We start from the raw sequence: 21,041 nt of genomic DNA, 5'->3' as shown, positions 1-21,041 counted from the left end.
AAACTTTTCCCCGTAAAATAACAGGCTATTGTAAATGTTAGTACAGGCTGCGCAAATTTTTAAGAAACGGATAATGCAGGATGATACAGATATCCATGAGTCATGTGGAGCAATTGTACAGATAACACGAATGTCTGAGTAGCATTTTGACGAGATAATACAGATAGTTGCATTGCATCTAACGGGTTTCTTACTCATTTGGTAGCATCACAGAGACAGTGCAACTTGCAATTTGCAGACGCTAGCCACTAAAGTGTAGTACAAATCAAGGATTGACATATAATAGCACATTGCAATAAAGTTAAGTTACTGAATACAAAATTATCCAGAAATTAAGGTAAGCTACTGAACACAAAAAATAACCAATACCAACGATATGCTTGGCCTTTTCAAGTAAGATTTGTTCTTATCTGTCGGCCTGCAAGGGAAACCATGTTAATGTTCCTTGCTACCGATTCTTTAATCAAAAGAGAAGTAAGATTGATGAAGTCAACTTTGCTCAAAAATAAAACAGACTCTGAGAATAATCTTTCTAATTAAAATTTCGGAGGCAAGCTCGCAACTGATTGGAAACTACAAAACAATAATTGCAACTATTTTTAGGGGCGTCTGATGTCGATTCCATGGTTGTTGATTGGTCGAAGGAGATGGCGATCTTCCATGGTTTTGCTGGCTTAATGGAGCGAGTACCAATCATGCATGGCTGCGATGCTCATCTTCAGGTGTGCCAAATTGAGCTGAAAATCATCCCCAGTTATGGATCCATGATTTCTTCCGCAAAAATTTTCGTCACGGCCGACATGACGAATCAATTCCTGTGATTTTAGTGAGGATTCAGGCACCGCTCGTTATCACATACATGCAATTGAGCGAGTGATGATAAACTGTCGGATCCCATGCACTAATTTTGTCGGTGTGTTATTCGAGATTCACGAAATTTCCAGTTTCATGGTTTACTGAACATTTATCTCTTGCCGCGGAAACGTTCTACGCTATTCCATTCCAAATTTGGCTTAAATAATTCAAAATTTACCCCAGAGTAAGTGATTAATTCAAATGTAAGAGTAGTGTTGGGGGTCAGGCTTGATGATAGCGTTCGCCAGGCCGAATCTTCCAGGCGCGACGTAATCATCGATCGCTTCTTTGTGAAGCACTAGACTACTGAATTACGTGGAGATCATGATGTGGCCACCAATTATCATCCCCTTTCTCCCCAATTTAAAACGCAATTTCGTACAAGTTTTTGTCTTGACCAGATAATTTTATTGGCCCGTTCCGTCAGGAATCTTGACCACTGGATTAAAACCAATATATGTGTAGCTATCGATCCTATCGTGCATAGATCTTTCCTGCGCATAGTGTTCCTGGCACATTCGCTTCTCATGATGTCCTGCCTCCAATTTTCAAAAAAGGATTTTTTTTTTAATGAATTGGCTCACTTGTCAGGTTTTGATCCTAGATTATGCATCAAAGCGTGAGCTAATGCGTCGGTCGTATTGGACACATTCGCCACTTAGCTGTTGTTTAACATCTTTCCTAAGATGATAATTTTTAACAATATCTTAAAAATGATCTTATATGTTGTTTACTGTTTGAGTGCTGCCTTAGTCACGGATGAACTCCTAAGTCATAGGTAGTAATGCTTTTTTTTTAGATAGAATACTCAGTAGTAGTGTTGTGATATACTAGCATCAAGTGATTAATCTGAATGTTGTCGGAATGTTCCAAAATGTGCCATGTGTTATTAACTGTACAAAGGACGTTAGTGATCATTGTTCACGAGTGTTCTTTTCCTGACAAGAAGAGAAAGCAACCGTTGGCGTTATATATAAGATTAGGTGCCGCAAGTAGCCCAGTTGCCTACTAAATTTATGTTAACAAGGGCAGCCATTGATTTTTTTTCTTGGGGAACAGTAACCAGCGCGTGAAATTTAACATTCACGTATCACAATCATAATTTATACATCAGTCTATCTATACATTATTACTTTTACTTTTATAATATTACTAATACATTTTTTTATTATTTTATCATCGTTTTTTTAGTTGGATTTTACGGGTTACATCTCTAGTCTATCATAAGTTGCTTAGTACGAAGACTTGGTTATTATTGTTGTGAACAATAACCAGGAATTAAGAAGGATATTTGCTCCAAATATATTTGATTAGGACCGGTTATACTCCCATGGGCAGAGCAGATCCCTCCTAGTATTGTTGCAATTTTTCAGGTCTCCAAAAAAAAAAGAGAGAAGAGTTTCTCTTAGAATAAAGTAAGTACTGCATTTTTGTTTCCTCTCAAGTGTAAATCAAAGGTGCAATCTCGCAGAGAGAGAGAGAGAGAGAATGGCATGATTCCACAACTGATAGCTACATACACCCTTGAAACATCTCCAATCATTATGACAACCAGATTAGTCTGTAGTCTCTCGTAACATCGAAATGACAGGAAAAAATGGCAAATGAGTAATGACCAAGCCTAAGAAGAACAGGGATTTTTTTTTTCAATATTCACAAAAGGAGAAATTACCCTATACCATTACGAAGATTTGTATCTTGCCAAAATACTGCTAGTGTGTCTATAACATACGAGGTTAGATCCCACATGGTATTGAGACGGTTTAGTGGTATTTTAGCAACATATGAGAGAGTGGTATGGTAGCAATTTTTAAAATAAAATTTATACAATAAATTTTATTTTTTAAATGAACATGTATTTTTGCAAATATTAAAAAATAAAAATTCAATTGTGAAGCTCTCTGTCCGAAAGGATTAGGTCCAAGATCAGATACGAAAAAACACATCAGCCCAACCTAATTCCCCTTATCATTGCGACCATAGCCCAGCCCACTTGACAAGTAACAACCTTTCCTTGGCGCGGCGTCCAACCCGACGGGCGAGGCAAGCGAACCCGTCGTCTCCTTCCTCTCGTCAAGTCCCGATTCCCAAACCACCCCTCCACCGCGGCAAACCCTAACCACGGCCCCGACCCCCCGAAACACCTCCCTCTCCGCCAAAATCCCCAAATCCAACCGCGAATTCGGCATGCGCGTCCCCGCGGACCCCCGCCTGTGACCTCGCCGGAGATGATCGCGTCGCAGCCGCGGCCTCCTCGCCGGGTCCGGCCCCTCGCCGCCGTCTCCCTGGTACTGTTCCTCCTCCTCCTCTACAGCCGCTCCGATGGGGGCTCAGCGCGTTCTCCTCGGCTCCTCGGCTCCATCTCCCGCGCGGGGCACCGTAGATTCCTCTCCGGTGCCGATACTGCTGGCCCCGCACCGAGAGGTGCGAACCTTTCGGAGGTCGCTAGACAGAACGGCGAGCAGCTGGAGGACCCTTCCGCCGCGTGCGCCGGCATCGCGCGGCACCAGGGGTTCGGGTCGCAGTGCGAGTTCCTCCGGGCCCACCCGCAGTGCAGCTCCGGTGGGTTCGTGGATTACTTAGACTTCTTCTATTGTCGATGCGAGAGGTTCAGGGTGCTGGGCTACGCTGTGCTCGGGGTGTGCCTGGCGGCGCTGTTCTACGTGCTGGGCAACACGGCCGCCGACTACTTCTGCTGCAGCCTTGAGAAGATGTCGGCGCTGCTGCGGCTCCCTCCGACTGTGGCCGGCGTGACGCTGCTCCCCTTTGGTAATGGCGCTCCTGACGTGTTTGCGAGCATTGCAGCGTTTATGGGGAGTGGTGCCGGTGATGTGGGGCTGAACAGTGTGTTGGGCGGAGCTGTATTTGTGACTTGTGTTGTGGTTGGGGCAGTGTCATTGTGCGTCGCGGAGAAGAATGTGCAGATTGATAGGAGGTGCTTTGTGAGGGATGTTGGGTTCTTTCTCGTGACTCTGGTCACATTGTCTATTGTATTGATTGTAGGGAAGGTGACCGTTTGGGGAGCTATGATGTTTGTGTTGATTTATGCAGTGTATGCATTTGTGGTGGCTGCAAATGAGGTCTTGAGGAAGCATGCGCGGAGGCTGAAGTTTGATGTGGTCACACCATTGCTACCAGTGAGGGGAAGTATATTTGAACAAGGAACAGATGAGGACGAGTCTGTTTATAGTTCACTTCTTGAGGAGGATGCTGATGGTGAGGTGGCCAAAATAAACACATCCTTGCCTCAGTGGATGTGGGCTTCTCATGTGGCCATCTACTCAAATCATGGGAGTAGAGTTGGTTTCCCTGACAGCTCAAGGCCATTGTGGGGTTGGAGTGAAGGAGAAGCGGATACCTCCACATTCAATATCTCCAAGCTGTTTTCGTTTATGGAGCTGCCCTTGACGATACCAAGAAGGTTGACAATTCCAATAGTTGAGGAAGACCGCTGGTCGAAAGAATATGCTGTTGCAAGTTCTTGCTTGGCTCCTGTTCTTTTGGCATTTCTGTGGAGCTGTCAGGATGGAGTATCCACCAAGGCTAGTGTAGCAGCATATGTGATGGCTGGCATTTTGGGGATTGCGCTTGCTGCTCTTGCTTTCCTGTTTACCAGTAGTGAACGCCCTCCACGGAGATTTTTGTTCCCATGGGTTTTCGGTGGGTTTTTCATGAGCATCATTTGGTTCTACATCATTGCTAATGAACTGGTTGCACTTTTGGTTGCTTTGGGTGTGATATTGGGGATCAATCCTTCAATACTTGGGTTAACAGTGTTAGCATGGGGGAATTCAATGGGTGACTTAATGTCTAATGTCGCTTTGGCGATGAATGGAGGTGACGGTGTGCAGATTGCTATGTCTGGATGTTATGCAGGACCAATGTTCAATACACTTGCTGGTTTGGGAATATCGATGCTGCTTGGAGCTTGGTCAACAGCACCCAATCCGTATGTTCTTCCGCAAGACTGCTCTCTTATTTACACGATGAGCTTTCTCATTGCTGGATTGATGTGGGCTCTTGTTATGCTGCCGCGAGGTGACATGCGACCTAACAAGATACTTGGAGTTGGCCTCATTGCTCTTTACTCAGTTTTTCTTTTTATTAGGGTAAGCAATGCTATGGGGATATTGCCACTACCTGGCTTGAGTTAGATATTTACTTGTATTGTAAAAGATGAGACGCAGATGCACATCAAACTACTTGCCCTTGGCTGTCATTTATACAGATGAAATGGAGTTATACGGTGTTCTTCTGTTCTGCCCTCGTGTGTCAAGTTGTGTGTATGTTTTTGGGTTTGAGATTTTGGAACAAAATACACCTGCAATTGGTATATTTATTTGTAAACTTCTCACATTCACGGTAATAATGTAAACACCACCATGCTCTTCCTGTTACACATTTGCCGTATGGGTCTTTCATGAACTAGCTAATTGCTGAATACCAGGACTATCTCCTTTCCATGATGTAGAGTTGGCACTTTGTAAGTGCGAAGGTTATGTGATCGAAGTCCTGCAATTTGTGCCTCATGTTTCTTCCTGACATTTAGATTCCAACCAATTCAAACAAGACCTCTGATAGTTTTTACTCTTGAGATTGAAATGCAGTACAGTCTGAAAAGTATTGCTGGCAATTTTGGCACTCTGATTATCAGCACTATCAGCTGGCAGAATGAAGTGGTGAACAATCCTAATTAGCCATCTGATTTCATTGCATGTATGCTGCTTCTTACTCATCCGAAACTTCTTCCAAATTCTTGGCCAAATTACCGAGATGCGACCTAGGAAATCTCGAAACCTCTGTGCCTGTTTGGAGAAGGAGAATGTGACGCAATCCTAGGGATGAACTATATTCTGATAATTAGCAGAGCAGCAATCACACACTTCCAAACAGGCCGGCTGTTGCTTAGATGCTGCCGCCCTGAGCGCCGCAGCCTCCTGCGTCCTCGCACGCCACGGCGCTCCTCCCGGCGTAGTCCACGAACAAGCTGTACCCCTGCCCGATCGTGTCCGTCTCTTCCCACCTCATCACCCCCTCCGCCATGTCGAGCGAGCGCCTACACGCCACCTCCCACACCCACGACGTCTGCCCCATCGCGCCGCTCCCCTCCCGATCCGTCTTGAGCAGAAGCAGAAGCAGAAGCAGCCACTCCCCGGCGGCCAGCAGGCGGGGCCGCTGACAGCTCTCGAACGTGGTGGCGTCGGGGAGGCCGGTGGTGGGCAGCATCTGAACATCCTCGTACGGTGCGGCGGCATCCAGGCGGAACTCCAGAATCTACACTTTCAACTCTAAAAAAAGAATGATTTCAACTCAATTTCCCCACTTTTTTTTTTGTAACCACTCAATTCCCACCTTTCAAGTGCCGACGTGGAGTCCAACATTCAATTTCAAACTTCAAGCTTTAACAACTGCGCTGTTCGGATCATTATTTGTTAGATTTCCTTGTAGGCTTCCCTTTTGATTATTATTTGTTAGATTTCCTTGTAAGCTACCCTTTTGTAGTATATTTCTGTCTGTCTGAGTAGCCTGATCACTGACTCTCCAATCAGAGAAGTCCAGCCTTCTCATCTTGTAATCTCATTTGAAGATTTAATTCACGAGTGAAACTCGCATAGATTTACTTCAAAAGTAGTAATATCTCTGGTTATAAATACATATCATTTTAAAAAAGATTTAATCAAAATTTTAAAACTTTAACTAACAATAACTTTCAAAACATATAGTTTGAAAACCTTAAAATCATACACATATTTTGTTTAAAAATGCTTCCATAATATCATAGATTCAATAGATTTTATAAATATATATTTAATTAAAAATAATGATTAAAACTATGTATTAGAGATCATGTCTTGTTTAACATAGCATGTATTCAGGGCCAGCAACAGTATGTATATATATACTGTATATGTGTTCTGTCTTCTGTGCTTACTAGGCTGTGCTCTATGCTTAACGTCACAAGCCCACAACTCGTTCGGTCCAAAAGCAAACTGAAAAAATTAGATCTGGACGAGTAGACGTCTTGCGGCAGGCGACGTCCAGACTCCAAAGTGTACTGAGACATGCTATTTTCTTCATATGATACATGCAACTACTATTTATTTGATATAAAAAATATAACACTATTGTTTTGAGCCACTGTGCTATATAAATATTTCAAAATTTATATTTAATAAGGCTACTATTTTTAATCTCATCTTGGATCATCGAAATGTCAGGACTGACCCTGCATGTATTTATAACTAGAGGGAATATACTTTCTCAAATTAACAATATCTCATTCACCCGTAGAAAATCGAAAGAAAATGGAAACGGGGTCATTTCTTGTGCCATGCATCATATGGAGATGCTGTTGGGCACACCGCGGCATGTGACCCCTGGCGGCGAGCTGGGTGCTAGCAGCTCGTACGGCAGCACCCCCGCGCCGCACCGGTTCTTCCTTCTCTGGTCAGCGTTGCGCCGCTCGATGGCCTCCTCGGCGCGGCGCACGTCGGCCGCGAACATGCAGTGCGCCGCGACGGCGTCCGCGTCGCCGGTCCACGGCTCGTCGCGCCCCTCGCCCAGGTACTCCTCGTCGGGCGAGTGCGTCGACAGCGTGTCCACCACCGCCATGAACTTGGTGGCCTCCAGTACTCCGGGCATCGCGTTGAGGAAGAACCGGTGCGGGTCCGCCAGGAACGCCGCGTACTCGGCCGCGTCGCGCTCCGGGTCCGGCAGCAGCCGCCGCATCAGCGGTGGGCGGTTAGGGACGTAGCCGCCCAGCGGATACTGCCCAAAGTTGAGCGCCGCGTGCTGTGCCGACGCGAGCCAGATGAGCGTGGTCAGGATGGAGGTGAGGTCCTCCGGCGTGGACAGCGGCGGCCACCAGGGGGCGTGCCGGAGGTCGGCGTGGCCGACGTGGACCGTCTCGTGGTACCACCCTTGGAGCTCGTCGTCGGACTGGACCGTACCGGCGTCCGGGTAGTAGAGCTGCACGTAGGACTCGACCCAGTTGCGAATAGCCGACCACAGCAAAAGCCCATCGTTTGCGTAAGGGTAGTCCTCGATGAGGAGCCTGATGCCGTGAGGCTGCGCCGCGTCCTCCACAGCCACTCCCCTGAGAAGGATGATGAAGCGGGAGGATGTCAGTGACCATGATAGTGCAGAGCTTTGTGATTTGCAAAATCAAGCAATGGTGACTGGCAATGGAGGGGGCAATGGCATGCCTGCGGATGAGGTCTGCAGGGAGACCCTCGAGGTCGAATCTCCAGTGGTTGCGGTAGTAGGCAGCGCTGATCTCGCCAGAGACAGGGCCAGGGGTGAAGCAGGACTCGATGACACCGTCCGCGCTGATCAGGCTCTGCCGTGCAAGTGCATTGATCTCCAGCGTGTACCGCATGTGGGGGTGCAGGAGCTTGAAGATGGGGTGCATCGCGCTCATACGCCGATGCGCCGCCAAGATGAATGGCTCCATCATAGCATGTGTCCTCAACCTGAAAGAGTTTATCAGAGGGTACTGGTAAGCATTTCTGGAGTCATATTGTTCAGAAATTTCTTGAAGTAACAGTGGCAATGCACTCAAATGTATGTTCACCATATAACAGTTCATTCTGGAATCCATACCAGTGATTTACGAGCTGATGAACACCGGCGTCATTGGAGCTGACATGAGATTTAGCAAGCATCCAGAGCCAGTTGGTGGTAGCATCACAGGGAGGAGTGAGGACCTTGCTTGGGCGAGGCTCGCCTGGCTGGTTTGGAGGAAGGCAAAGTTCAATAGCAATTGGCTTCAGTGCGCCAGCTTGGGTCAGAAACAAGATTGTCCGGGTTGCATATGCTTTCCGTCCCTCTATCGCATTAATCCGGTCCAAGAATGGCAGGTAGACATCATGGTAATCCAATATGAACAGCTTTGCCTTGTCCATCGCCTTCACTCATGACGTGTGATCAGAATCAGCAGAAGAAAAATCATTGGTACATAACTGAATATAAATTTAGACTTCATCATATGATGGTACCTGTTGTACTGTGAGTCCATTGAGCTGACCAGCTATGTGCGCTTCCGTTATTGATGATTCTGGTGGACCGTAGATTGCAGGATCCAGCTTACTCACTGGTGGGAAAACCTATTTCCAAATAGCTGTCTCAGTAAAATACTAATGGAAAGAAAGGCTATGGATTATTGCCACTGATCAACATAAGCAATTTATTACTTACGATAATAGCACAAAAAAAAATCATGTTTTTAGTCCATTACCGTGAGCCTCTCGATGTTAACTGGGTTTATTCCTGCCACAGTCTGCCGAGCAAACTCATCATCACGGAGCCATGCAAACTTATCCCCTGTAGAATTGGAGTATGAGCAGTAAAGGGGTAGTTCTCTGGGCACTTTAATCTGAAGAACATCTGGCATTGGCACACTAAAGACAAAATCTAATGAACTTTACTTACTGGAAAGGATGCTAGGTGTATCATAGCGAAGCATCCCCTCACTCGATTCCTGAATCTTCTGAACAAGGGGTATCTTCTGGAACAGGTGCTCCTGGAGACCCAACTTCAGCCTGAGGCCCTCCTTGTAGAGATTGTCAACGTGGTGAAAGCCTTGGAAGTTGTGGGTCTCAGCTGAGATGGTTGCAATCAGCGATGGGATAAGGGTGTGGAGTACTGCCCGGAGCCTCCCTGATGAGAAGGCGCCCTGCTTCAGCTCCTCAAATGCCTCATCCCGAGGTACATATATCCGATGCGGTTTCTCTACTCTGCTCTCGGCCAGCATGCCTACACCACAGGTAAATGCACAACATTAGCTCTACTGTCTCTGTATGAGGTGAAAGACAGACACGCTTAGTCTTACAAATTGAGTGACCAATTTGTAGTAAACTGTTTGCTTTCTGGTCTTAAATGTCATAGTTTACCACGAAGCGTTGGCTGAAAAGAATTCAGAAAACCCTGCAGTGACAAATCCTACCGAAAGTCTAATAATTCCTAGGGATAGCACTAAATTATGCAAATTAATTTCACTTTTCTCTGACATATACATCAAATGATCGGCATAGCTTATAGGAATGTATTAGGCACATGAGTGTGGGTACAATTATAAACTGGAAAGTTGCTGTCATGCAAAGGACAAATACTTCTTCTGTACTTTATTGTAGACTTTGTAGTCAATAGCACGGTGAGCATCCAAGAGCCAATTTGCCTCAGAACAGAAAAAGAAAAGGACAAAAATCCGAGAGCCATGGCATACCCCAAGAATAATACAAAAACACAGTGCATCTCTGTTGGTGTTCATGGTTGCTACTGGCAACTGGTCATGTACTTCCAACCTAACTAATGACAACGTTGAGTACTTGTCAAGACTCTTGACCTATAAGGAATTGCCATGAGCCTTATCCGAGCCTGTTAAATTGTTCTTCTGTTCCAATGTGGCAACTCAGGTTTTTCTTCTGTGGAGTGTGTGGAATTGATTTTTCAAGCATATGACCAGATCTAACTTTCAGGTTTTGCTCAAGTTAGGTTCAAACAAAATTTAGAAGTCATATGCTTTTTCGTTCAAATTTGGACACCATCAAACTACGTGGTGAAGGTGGCTGATGGGTCAACCTACCAAGTCTGAAAGTGACCTGGCCTTTTACCAAAGCAGAATTGGACATGCACATATTTGGAGCAGGCTACAGTTGGAAAGTAACATGCACTTTTTTTCCTTTGGCCAAATTCTAATTTCCATTATCTGCCAAGAATTTTGCAAAGATAACAGAACTTACTAGTATCAGTTGGTGGGCGACCAGTCCGGCATCGCCGTGGGTAAGGAATCTTCTCGCCTCCAAGGATCGGCCTAATGAACTCTTTTCCCCGATCTGGATTCCCCAAATCATTGTATGTTGCATAATCATAAATTCTGTCAGATAACTTTCGTACTCCTGTGCCATCTCCTCTCAGGTCCATCAGCTCCTTCTCCCTTAATTCTCTAAGCCCAGGCGGCGTTTCAGATGGTAAATATGGCTGCATGTGATTATCCAGGTACTATCAGAAATCTGATGCCACAAATTCCAAATGGATAAATCAATGTTTCATACAATATTGTACTCATAAAATAGAGAAAAGGTAAACCGTCTGAGGCTTAATGGCCGCATATGGGGACTACAACCTAAATCAGATTACATGCCGCCATAGTGCCACAACATATGATTATATATTTTCAATGGTTCTTGACTTATTATCTAGTAAATTGTTAGAAATCAGCAAAGTATCAGATTTGACATTGCTCGTAAAATTTAGAAATTAGTTAAAATACACATGAACAAATACAAGTCATTGAAATCCCACTAAGCTCAGTTAATTGGTGTCTTAGAGCCAAGAGCTTTTTCTGTAATAGACTACAGATATGTTCTACTGAGGCCTACTCAAAAGCTGGCCATTTAAACAGCTCGTAGACAATGACATATCAATTAATCATGCCTTTAGACTGGGCTCCTCATTTTGTAGCTAATGACCTCCCTTGGCCATCAACATCGAAGACAAGGATGCGCAACCAACTTGGCAACAAAAATGCGATCATTTTGGCACTAGATTGATATACTCCGGAACTAGAAAATTCAGGTGTAGGCTGCATGTCAGATTAAACTTCGTAATAACTATCCGCTGCGTACATCATTGGATGTAGAGACTGGGATATTTTCATTGTCTAGATGAAATAAAACTCCCTTTATCTAAAAGATAAAAATGAATGCTTACTATCTTTTTTTTCTTCTTTTGAGTAGAAAATGATTATTACCTTGTTGCTGAAGAACACCCTCTTGGTCGGTAGTTCTCTGGTGGACTGCACCCAGGAGTTGCAGGCGAAGTGCACCGGACCGCATGGCAGCCCTCCCTCGACGACAATGCTCTCCAGGAAGAACTCCCGGCGGTGCCGGTTGGCCACGGTGATCGCGCCTGGCTCACCAAAGTCTGAATCTACCATGAACTCTGCGGTGTACACGACGTGCTCTCCTTTGACACCCCTCTTGTGGCACCAGTCCTTGATCGATGCCTGGCCACTCTGCATCGGCTTCTTAGTCCCTGGCAATGATTCAAGGAGCACGAGCTGGAAAAGTTAGAATGACCTTAGGAAGTAAAGTCAGATATGGAGACAGGGAAAGCGACTGCATAAGCTTTGGCCATCACATGGTGACAATGCACAGACGGGGGGCAACATGTTTCTTGCAGTATTGCACGGTGACTCATTTGAGCCTGAATTATTCTGCAGTGATCCGCTAGGATGCCCCGATACGCGATACAGATACGCCGATACGGGTACGTTGATATGGGGATACGGGAGTTTCGAAAAACAAGGATACGCCGATATATATAATTAAAAATAAGAATACAGCAATTATAGAGAATGATATGAATGATTCCTCGTACCAACAAATCGAGTTCAAGTTCAAATAGATAATACTAGCATACTACTAGTCTACTACTAGACTACAAGTTCAAATAGTGCACTGCATCATACAGGATACAAGGCACGGAGCATGCGATGACCGGTGGGATGGAGCAGGCGATGGACGAAGAGATGGAGGGACAGAGCATGCGATGGCCGATGGCTCATTCGAATCGGTGCAATTATGTTTTAGGGTTGCATTGAGATGGGTAAATGGGTTGAAAAACTGGGCTCTTGAGATGGTGGGCTTCAATTTGAGGGGTTATGGACTGCGAAGTATTGTAGGAGTATTGGGAAGTATCGGGATTATTTTTATTTGTTTTTTAGGCTGTATTTTCCAATACTTCCCGATACCATATTGGAGACGTATCGATATTGGATATGTATCGCGATACAGGTACGGCACTTCGGGGAAGTTTCGGGATAAGCTAGGTGATCAGGACTACAGCTAAAGGGAGGTTATAATGCTCTAGAGTGCTCTGAAGATTCTGGTGGGTGATTTGGATAGGAAGGTAGGAACTTCTGTAAAAACTCTGCTCCGTTCCTTTCCTTTTCTTCTTGCGGAATCTTGGAATTCATGATCTAGTGAAAGACGATGGTAGTAAAAAAGTTGTAGCAGCTCCAATTGTTTAGTTCTTCCTTTTCTGATAAGAAAAAAAAGGGGTTCCTGAAAGATGTAGTTTGAATATACTAAAGAGAAACGCACGCATGACCTTGTGATAACTCCATTACTGAAGATCTGATGATCATGCGCATCTAGTTAGCATCTCCCTGCTGCCGGTGCCACCTAACTAGCACGGTCAAGAGCAAACGGAGCAGCCCAAAAAGGCAAGAACTTTGCATATCCAGCTCCCAATAGCTCTAATAACGATCCAAAGAAAGGCAAAAATCTAACAGCTCGAAAAGTTGAAGCTTGAGAGCAAGTCAACTCGGAGGAGTAGGTACTAGTCCCAAGAAAAGGGAAGGCAAGGTGAGGTGGAAGAGGAGAAAGGAACATGGCTGCGCCACTTACTTGGGTGGATCTTGGTGCTGATGAGCTCGAGCGCGACGCTCCGGCCGACCATGTCCCAGAGCGCGTCGAGGTGGCCGGCCACCGCATCCTTGAGGTCCTCCTTCTGCTTCCGCCGCACCGTCAGCGCCGCCCGCACAGCCACCTTGTCCGGCCGCCTGTCCGCGCCCTTCCCAGGCGCCGCCAGCCTGGGCAGCTCCTCGCTGATGGCCGCCACCACCTTCACGCCCCGGCGCTGCCTCCTGCCCCTCCCCTGCTGCACCGGGTGGTGGAACGGCGCGGGGCAGAGCCCGCTCATGCCCCGGCGTCCTGGCAGCGGCCTCGCGGCGGCCGTGCCATGCCGGAGGCTGGTGAGCTCCCGGCATGATGCGGCCATGTCGCGCTAGCACTCGGCGCCTGCGCCTGCGGGCCTGGGATCTTTGATTTTGGTTTTGCGCAGGTGGGAGCTAGTGAGGTAAGGTGGTTGGCGTCGTTGTGTGATGTAGGATCAGCACCGAGGCAGTAGGATTTAGGAGAGGACCCGTGCCATTTGGAAGTTCAGCCTCCCTCGTGTGTACATATACACACGGTGAGTCCAGTTTATGCCTAAATGTACTTAGTTTACTGTTGTATCATCCTTCAGTTATAATTTAAATAATTATAGTTACAATTTGTTAAGTAAATCAGTTACAACTAAAAATAAAAACAGATCGCATAATAGATATTTCATATCATTATCCTTATTTTTAATCGAAAATGAAAATTAATATGGAAATCATGAATACAGAAATGAATACGAATAATATCAAAAACAAATATGGTACGAATATGAATTGAATACAAGTACGAATATGGGTATCTGTCAAATGATAAAGACGCCTTAAATTATGTATAAATTTGGATTGCAACTATACTAAAATTTAAGGCAATTGAGAATATAACATGTGGAGCTCACTTGTCATATAAATTTTTTCCTATCAAAATATAGCTAAATGGGATTTTGTTTTGTAGATTTTTAATTACAAAGATAACAATGGTATAGTCTGATTGTAAATCAGACTTATAGTTTAAAAAATATAGTCATTTGAATCTTGTCATCTTTACGTTTTGAATTAAAAAACTGAAAATGGACATTATCCATTTTAAATCTGATCATATATTTGTATCCAGCCCAAAAAATGTTTCTGTTTCTGTATCCTTATTTGGGTAAAGAATATCCATATCCATATCCGATCCGATAATATTTATATCCGTATCTACATAAGACCATTCATACCTATTTTTCCATATATAGAGCGAGAAAATATCGAGAGTATGACATGTGGAGCCCACTTATCATATAAAATTTTTCCTATCAAAATATAGCCAAATGGGTTTTTGTTTTGTAGATTTTTAATACAAAGATAACAATGGTACAGTCTGATTGTAAATCAGACTTATAGTTTGAAAAATATAGTCATTTGAATCTTGTTATCTCTAAGTTTTGAATTAAAAAAATGAAAACGGACATTGTCTGTTTTGAATCTGATCAGATATTAGTATCCGGCCCCAAAAGCGTTTCTGTTTTTTATCCTTATTTGGGTAAAGAATATCCATATCCATATCCGATCTGAAAATATCTATATCCGTACCTAGATAAGACCATCCATACCTCTTTTTCCATGTATGGAGCGAAAAAAACATCCACTCCATTTTCAAGTCTAGTTACAACCGCGCGCCCAAAAATATATAATTGTAACATGAGAATCTAACGAGTTACGTTTTAGATTGTACTAAAATTACAATCGTATTTCTTAGGTTGCACATTATTAGATAAGGAATTCGTTAAGAGTTATGTTCATCCATAACGTAATTGTAACTCATTTTTTTCTTTACGTATGGTTGTAACTTTCTGTCTTACGAATTGTAACTCAACTATTTTTTAATTGTAACTAAGGATAGCACAATAGTAACTAAAGTTAATCCTATACACATAATAGATGTAAGTGTAATTTTCCATCGGCAGTCGTGGTGAAAGGAAAGAGTCTTGGTGATATTACCTGGAAGTTGCTTGTTTCGTAGGACCGATTTAGTAGAGCTTTTATAGTAACTCATCGAGTAAAATTAGAGGAGTTTTATTAAACAATAATTTTTAGTTTTTATCTTTTAAAGTAAAATTTGTAGAAGTAATTCTCTAAAATGAATTAGACGTTAGAAGCTAAAAAAATAATTTTTTCTTACTCACTTTCTATAAAGAATTATTTTCTGTATAGAATTTAAAGTAGAGAATCACTGTAAAATTACTTTCAACTTACATAATTATTTTTTTCAATAAATCACTGCCTTTAAAAAATTTAGATCGGGAAAAACTAACCCGAACCTAGCCCAGTTGACCGGAAGACTGCAACTGCTAGGCTATGATAAACTCGTCTGAAACCGTGCTTGTTGCACAGCGCATAACCGACATTTTCCAAGCAGAAGCCAGAATGGATGAGTAATTTGCACTCAAACTAACCAAACGGTTTAGAGTTTAGACGAGAGGAATAGAATATCAGAAAAGTATGTTTGCTTTGCAATGAGATGCCATGATTTCGTCATAGATTGTTTGGACCATGGAAGAGAGGAATAGAGTATTGGAATAGACTTTTACGGATTATAGATTGTTTGGACCAAAATACCATGTGATCTATCTTGACCACGACACGATGACCGCCGCCCACGGTTTCCATGCATCAGAAGATCCAAAAATTCACATCGTAAATTAATACCGGAATCTGACTTTCGGCGGCAGTCTAAGGTGCAGGCGTGCAGCAAGAACCATGTAAAACCCTTTAGGAATAAAGAAAAGTGTAGCACGTGAACCGGTGACAGCAATGGACTCATTTCGGCACGTTCCTTTTCCTTTCGGTTTTTGTTGGCTTAAAAAGATTGGATTTGGCGGAAGGACACAGTGATCACTCATGGTTATGTACGTATTGTTATGGACGGAGACAAAGGGGTATATATATATACACACACAAACACACACGGCGAGACTATTCTGCACCTATACGTAGTTACTATTTGTACTATGCACATCCCCAGTTACAACCTAAAACACTATAAGTTACAACTTGTTAGATAACCAGTTACAACTTCACGTTCAGAAATGCATAATTACAACACGAGAAGTTAACACTGTGAGTTACAACTTGTTATTCGCACTGCGTACATCCCCAATTACAACCTAAAACACTGTAAGTTACAACCTAAAACACTGTGAGTTACAACTTATAAGATGTACACAGACATAAACTACAACGAACATACCTGCAGAATATAATAATTTTTTTAATATTTTTTATGTTACATATAGGCGCACACTAACTACTCACACTACACATCACACGCACACACATGCATGCACGTTTATACACAAGCTAGAAGAGAATAACAGACTTAAGATCTCAAAACATGTAGTAACATTGAACACACACGTATATACCCTACCTAGCTTAACCTAGGCGTGAATGAGCACTTGTGTAGAGCGAAGCTTGAACACAGGTGGGTTCATCGCTCACCTGATGACTTACCAAACGATCCGTAGCTCTCTTTATATGTAATTAGTAGTATATAAAAACTAAATAATTTAAGAGTTAACTGGTATACAAATTTATTTTATCTACTATATATTTTGAGTATTATGTATTTTTTAATATATTTTAAGTATTAGATGTCACCAAATATAATTTACTGCATGTGGTTATTGTGAATGCATGTAACAAGCATTTTTTTTCTTACCAAACTCTATCAAATTTAAAACATTTATCCTTAATATTCATGATTTTGTGTTACATTGCTCCACTCTTTATTAAACTGAGCTCTACTTATTTTCTGTTAGAGATATTTTTAGTAACTTCTATGGTAGACTAATATCAATTTGAAAAGTAAATATTGAGATGTTGAATGGATATATATCATTATTTATTATAGAAAAGATTGCACATTTGTTATTGTGAGTTAATTTATGTATAAATAAGAAAAAAGATATTTAGACTGATGATATTATGTTTTTCTAAAAATAGAAAATATATTAACCAATATTAAAAGAAATTATTTTTTTATAAGAATCAATTTAATAACTTTAGATAGAACCGATTTAAATTTGCTCTATCGTCCCATCCTGCTCCGCGAGACAAACTCTTAGCTTAACTCTGTGGTGCAGCATTAGAATGACGCAAGTGGAATCGATGCGTCTTCATCCGTTTTCATCCGTTCAGTGCTACTAGGTTGATTGCCGTGCTACGCATGCCCGTGATATTTTAGTACTGATCAGAGCATAATGTATGAGTAATACGTTTATGGAAATGTTTTCAGACAAAATAAGACTTAAAAATAGAGACGAAAGACGCGCTATGTCGCGTCTATCATGCATTTCATGATTGAACTTTTTTTTTCCTTGTATAGGGCATGATAAAAAATATAAAAAAATTAGGTTCATTAATTTTGGATATCTCAGGATTTAGATATGATTTTTTAATATTTAACATATTCAATTAATTATAGTAAAAAGCAGTATCAATTCTATACATGCACGTAATTTTGAAATGTGGACGATAGAAATTCAAGCTCAACAAAATTAGTTTAATTTTTCTGAGTTCTGGAATTTTTTTTCTTTTAGATTATTTCATTCAATTTATCAATATAACTAATATTTCTTTAGGCATTTACTGGGATTACTCAAAAATCAAAATACTCTTAAATATTTTTTCTCCTAATCCACTTAGTTACAGTTTGGATTGATGAATTCAGAACCCATTGGATCAGGTCAATATGTTTGTTCTAATTACAATGTAGTGTTCGGGATGTTTTTGAACACTAGGAAATATGAAGTGTAATGAAATTAAGGGTCAAAACATAAGATGTATATTGGCTTGTTGTCTAACTATGCAATTTTGCAGGAAATGGGGTGGGGTCTTATGTAAACTTGGAGCAACCTACCTCCACCTGCTGAATGGGCCAAGACAACTTAGACTTAGACTGTTGTACTTTGTTCAATTTGTTCGGTCGATCGTGGATATAAAATCTTATAATGTATTATACAACTATATATATATATATATATATATATATATATATTGTAATTGTATGTATGTAATTTTTTTATATGTTACAAATTTATCATAGGTTAGGGAGGGTCTAATACTTATGCTATATCTCATAAAATCCTCTTTGATATGGTGCTGTACATATGCCACACAAACAATGACCTCTCTGGTTAGCGAGTAAGTGATTCGCGGATGGTACGTAAACAGTACGTTGATGTTCGAGAATATCACATGAAATATTAAAAATGTATATAAATAGTGTATTACAAAGGAAGTCATTTTTTCAACAAATAACTCAGGGTTCTGAGTTGGCCAAGGTCGGAGGAACGCCGTCCCATATGACAGCGGGGCTGGAGCATGCGTACGGTTCATATGGCTGAGGTAGCCATGCATATAGTTGCATGCTTGCAACGATGGGTATGGCGGTTTTAGCTGATCCTCTGGTGATTTTTCTGGTGGATTCTTACCTCTCTTAGCACTTCTGTGTTCAAATCCCCATAGACGACGCGCTGTTGGAGCAAGAGTTCGTCTTGCCTCAGCAAATACGGCGAGAGTTTCTTCTAAGGAGGAGACTCAAGCTTGGAGACAAAGTTTGAGATGAAGGAACGTCACGAATATGTTAATGATAGAAAAATGTATCACTCTAGGAGGAGTATCACAGCGTTCGCTGTGATGCGTGTTCTATGTTCGTCCCCTGCCCAGAGGACCATGGCCTCCTATTTATAGAGCCATGCGTAGCTTGACGTACAAGTTATCATAATGTATAAATATCTAGGATCCAGCCAAATTACTGAGTCTTATCCTGGATAACTACCTTCTATCATGTTGGGAGATAAATATCCACTGTGGTAATTATCGTGGTGCCTGCCCCCTGAAGGGGGCGAGCCAGTCGCCAATTGCGGCCCAACACCGTACTGTCACGGGTGTCAGGATAGCCCTCATCACTCTGAGGTGTCAGAGTGGCGTCTATTCAGCTTAAGTCTTTAATGCCGGTCACTTCCTTGCAGGCAAAGCACGACCGACGCTCCCCTCTCGGCAGATCTTCCCAGGGCCTACTAACTCACCCTGCTGCCTTCGGGAAGGCGGCCCGATCATCCCGAGGCAGGGGCCTCGGGAGGCATAGAACAGGGAGGTGAAGACTTTGGGAAGCGGAACACCGGAGGGCTAGGGCTTCGGAAGGCCGAAGCTTCGGAGGACCGAGGTTTCGAGAGGCCGTGTTTTGGAAGGCTTCGTGAGGTCGAACCGGCGGAGCCAAGGAAGGGCTTCGTAGGTGCGAAGGGGTACCGTGAAAGGATCTAATGATATCGGAGATAGAGCTTTTAACAGAGGGTTCAAAGATCAAGGCTCTGAAGGGACCCGGATGGTGATCTTAGATCATTATCCTCAGGCTGGTTTATTTTTCCCCAACAGTAGGGTTGTTATCCTCCTAGAGACTCAAACCTGTATAACCCCCGGTGTCCCCAAATCCTTCGTTTACATGTATAGACACATTCTCTCCCTGAAACGTCGTTCACGTACCCACCGTCCGACATACCCTGTAATCATTGTCAGGAATTATCCTCGACAGGGGTGAATAGGAGACTTAACAAATTTCTTTTGAAATTGATGGTATTCTCATATTCTTTAACTCAACACACCTCAAAACCACATGCAGAAAAAAGAGAGACCAGAACAAATTGCAAGACTTCCAAAACTAAAACTCCTCTTAGATGGATGTGAACACTAGGTTTCGATTAAGACCATATTAAGAGTCATAGCGCAAAGAATCAAGTAACTTGAGAAAGAACTCCTAAACACAAGAGAACTAGCCGCCGAAAAAAGTGATTCTTCAAGTTGATGGATCTAGAGTATTGAGATATTTTAATACCAACTCATATAAGATGATAAACCCTTTAATAACAAGAAGAACACCTCGTACATGGTCCAAAATGAGCAGCCCTTAAGGAAAACAAAAATCAACAAGAAAACAACAAGAACTTGCACAAAAACATGAGATATAAAAGCAAGAGACTAGAAGGAGATGAACTCAAGCATATGTAAAAACACACTCTTCATTAAGCTCAGAGGAACACCCTCTTTTAGTAGATTAAAAAATATTTTTTTCACAAAAGCTCTCACCTAAACATAGGCTAAGCACTCATCTCCTCCTCTCCATACAACACAAGTCGAAGGCTCTCAAAACTCTCAAAGTCTCTAGTGTTTCTAGCAATCATACCTCTCTATTTATTGGCCTAGAGGGCTTGCTTAACCTTTATACAATCATGTCCATAAACCGTCCTTCACTTACAATGCACGCACACGTACCACCGGGGTATTTTTGTTTGAATTTTTCTCCGTATATTGGATGGTCGTGGCACCTGCATGACTTAGTTTTGTCTCAACGCAAGTTTCACGATGATGCTACATGCACTCCATCATCTCACAGTTTTTGCGATCAAATCGGGAAACCGCATTGCACACTTCTCAAAGTGTGACTCGCACCACTTGCATTCACCTTATGCAAGCATCCTGCTGATGACATGGGTACCCCCATCTTACGATCTTGACCGCCAACAAATCTCTCTCACTCCCGTTCTTTCGAGCCGTCTTGTCACTTGCATCGGCATCCCTTTCGTTTGACTTTATCAACACGTCATCTTCATCCTCCATCTCACGCTTTGCTTGATCTCAATGTGTAAAACTTGGATCACCCTCAACTCCGCTTAGCTCCCTCGATAGTCTGGCACCAAGCTCC

The 21,041-nt window shown here is 42.7% G+C and overlaps 2 protein-coding genes across 2 annotated transcripts; one reads left to right on the top strand and one right to left on the bottom strand.

Moving 5' to 3' along the window:
• The first annotated feature begins 2,869 nt into the window (after nucleotides 1–2,869).
• LOC133916772 (cation/calcium exchanger 4-like) lies at nucleotides 2,870–5,115 on the top strand. Its single transcript, XM_062360603.1, has one exon. It carries the CDS (start codon nucleotides 3,084–3,086, stop codon nucleotides 5,007–5,009), a length of 1,926 nt encoding a protein of 641 aa, XP_062216587.1. The 5' UTR covers nucleotides 2,870–3,083; the 3' UTR covers nucleotides 5,010–5,115.
• A 1,963-nt stretch (nucleotides 5,116–7,078) lies between these two features.
• Nucleotides 7,079–13,808, bottom strand: LOC133916771 (probable lipoxygenase 6). The gene is made up of 9 exons (XM_062360602.1): nucleotides 13,266–13,808; nucleotides 11,606–11,889; nucleotides 10,596–10,833; nucleotides 9,286–9,609; nucleotides 9,092–9,177; nucleotides 8,853–8,960; nucleotides 8,458–8,762; nucleotides 8,061–8,327; nucleotides 7,079–7,951 (listed from the first exon to the last, which is right to left on the bottom strand). Exons 1-9 carry the CDS (start codon nucleotides 13,636–13,638, stop codon nucleotides 7,192–7,194), a joined length of 2,745 nt encoding a protein of 914 aa, XP_062216586.1. The 5' UTR covers nucleotides 13,639–13,808; the 3' UTR covers nucleotides 7,079–7,191.
• Nucleotides 13,809–21,041: the final 7,233 nt, after the last annotated feature.

Source organism: Phragmites australis, chromosome 4 (genome assembly GCF_958298935.1).
Source record: "Phragmites australis chromosome 4, lpPhrAust1.1, whole genome shotgun sequence".
Classification (NCBI taxonomy): domain Eukaryota; kingdom Viridiplantae; phylum Streptophyta; class Magnoliopsida; order Poales; family Poaceae; genus Phragmites; species Phragmites australis.
Note: the sequence above shows the minus strand (reverse complement) of the source record. Positions and strands in the feature narration are given on the sequence as shown.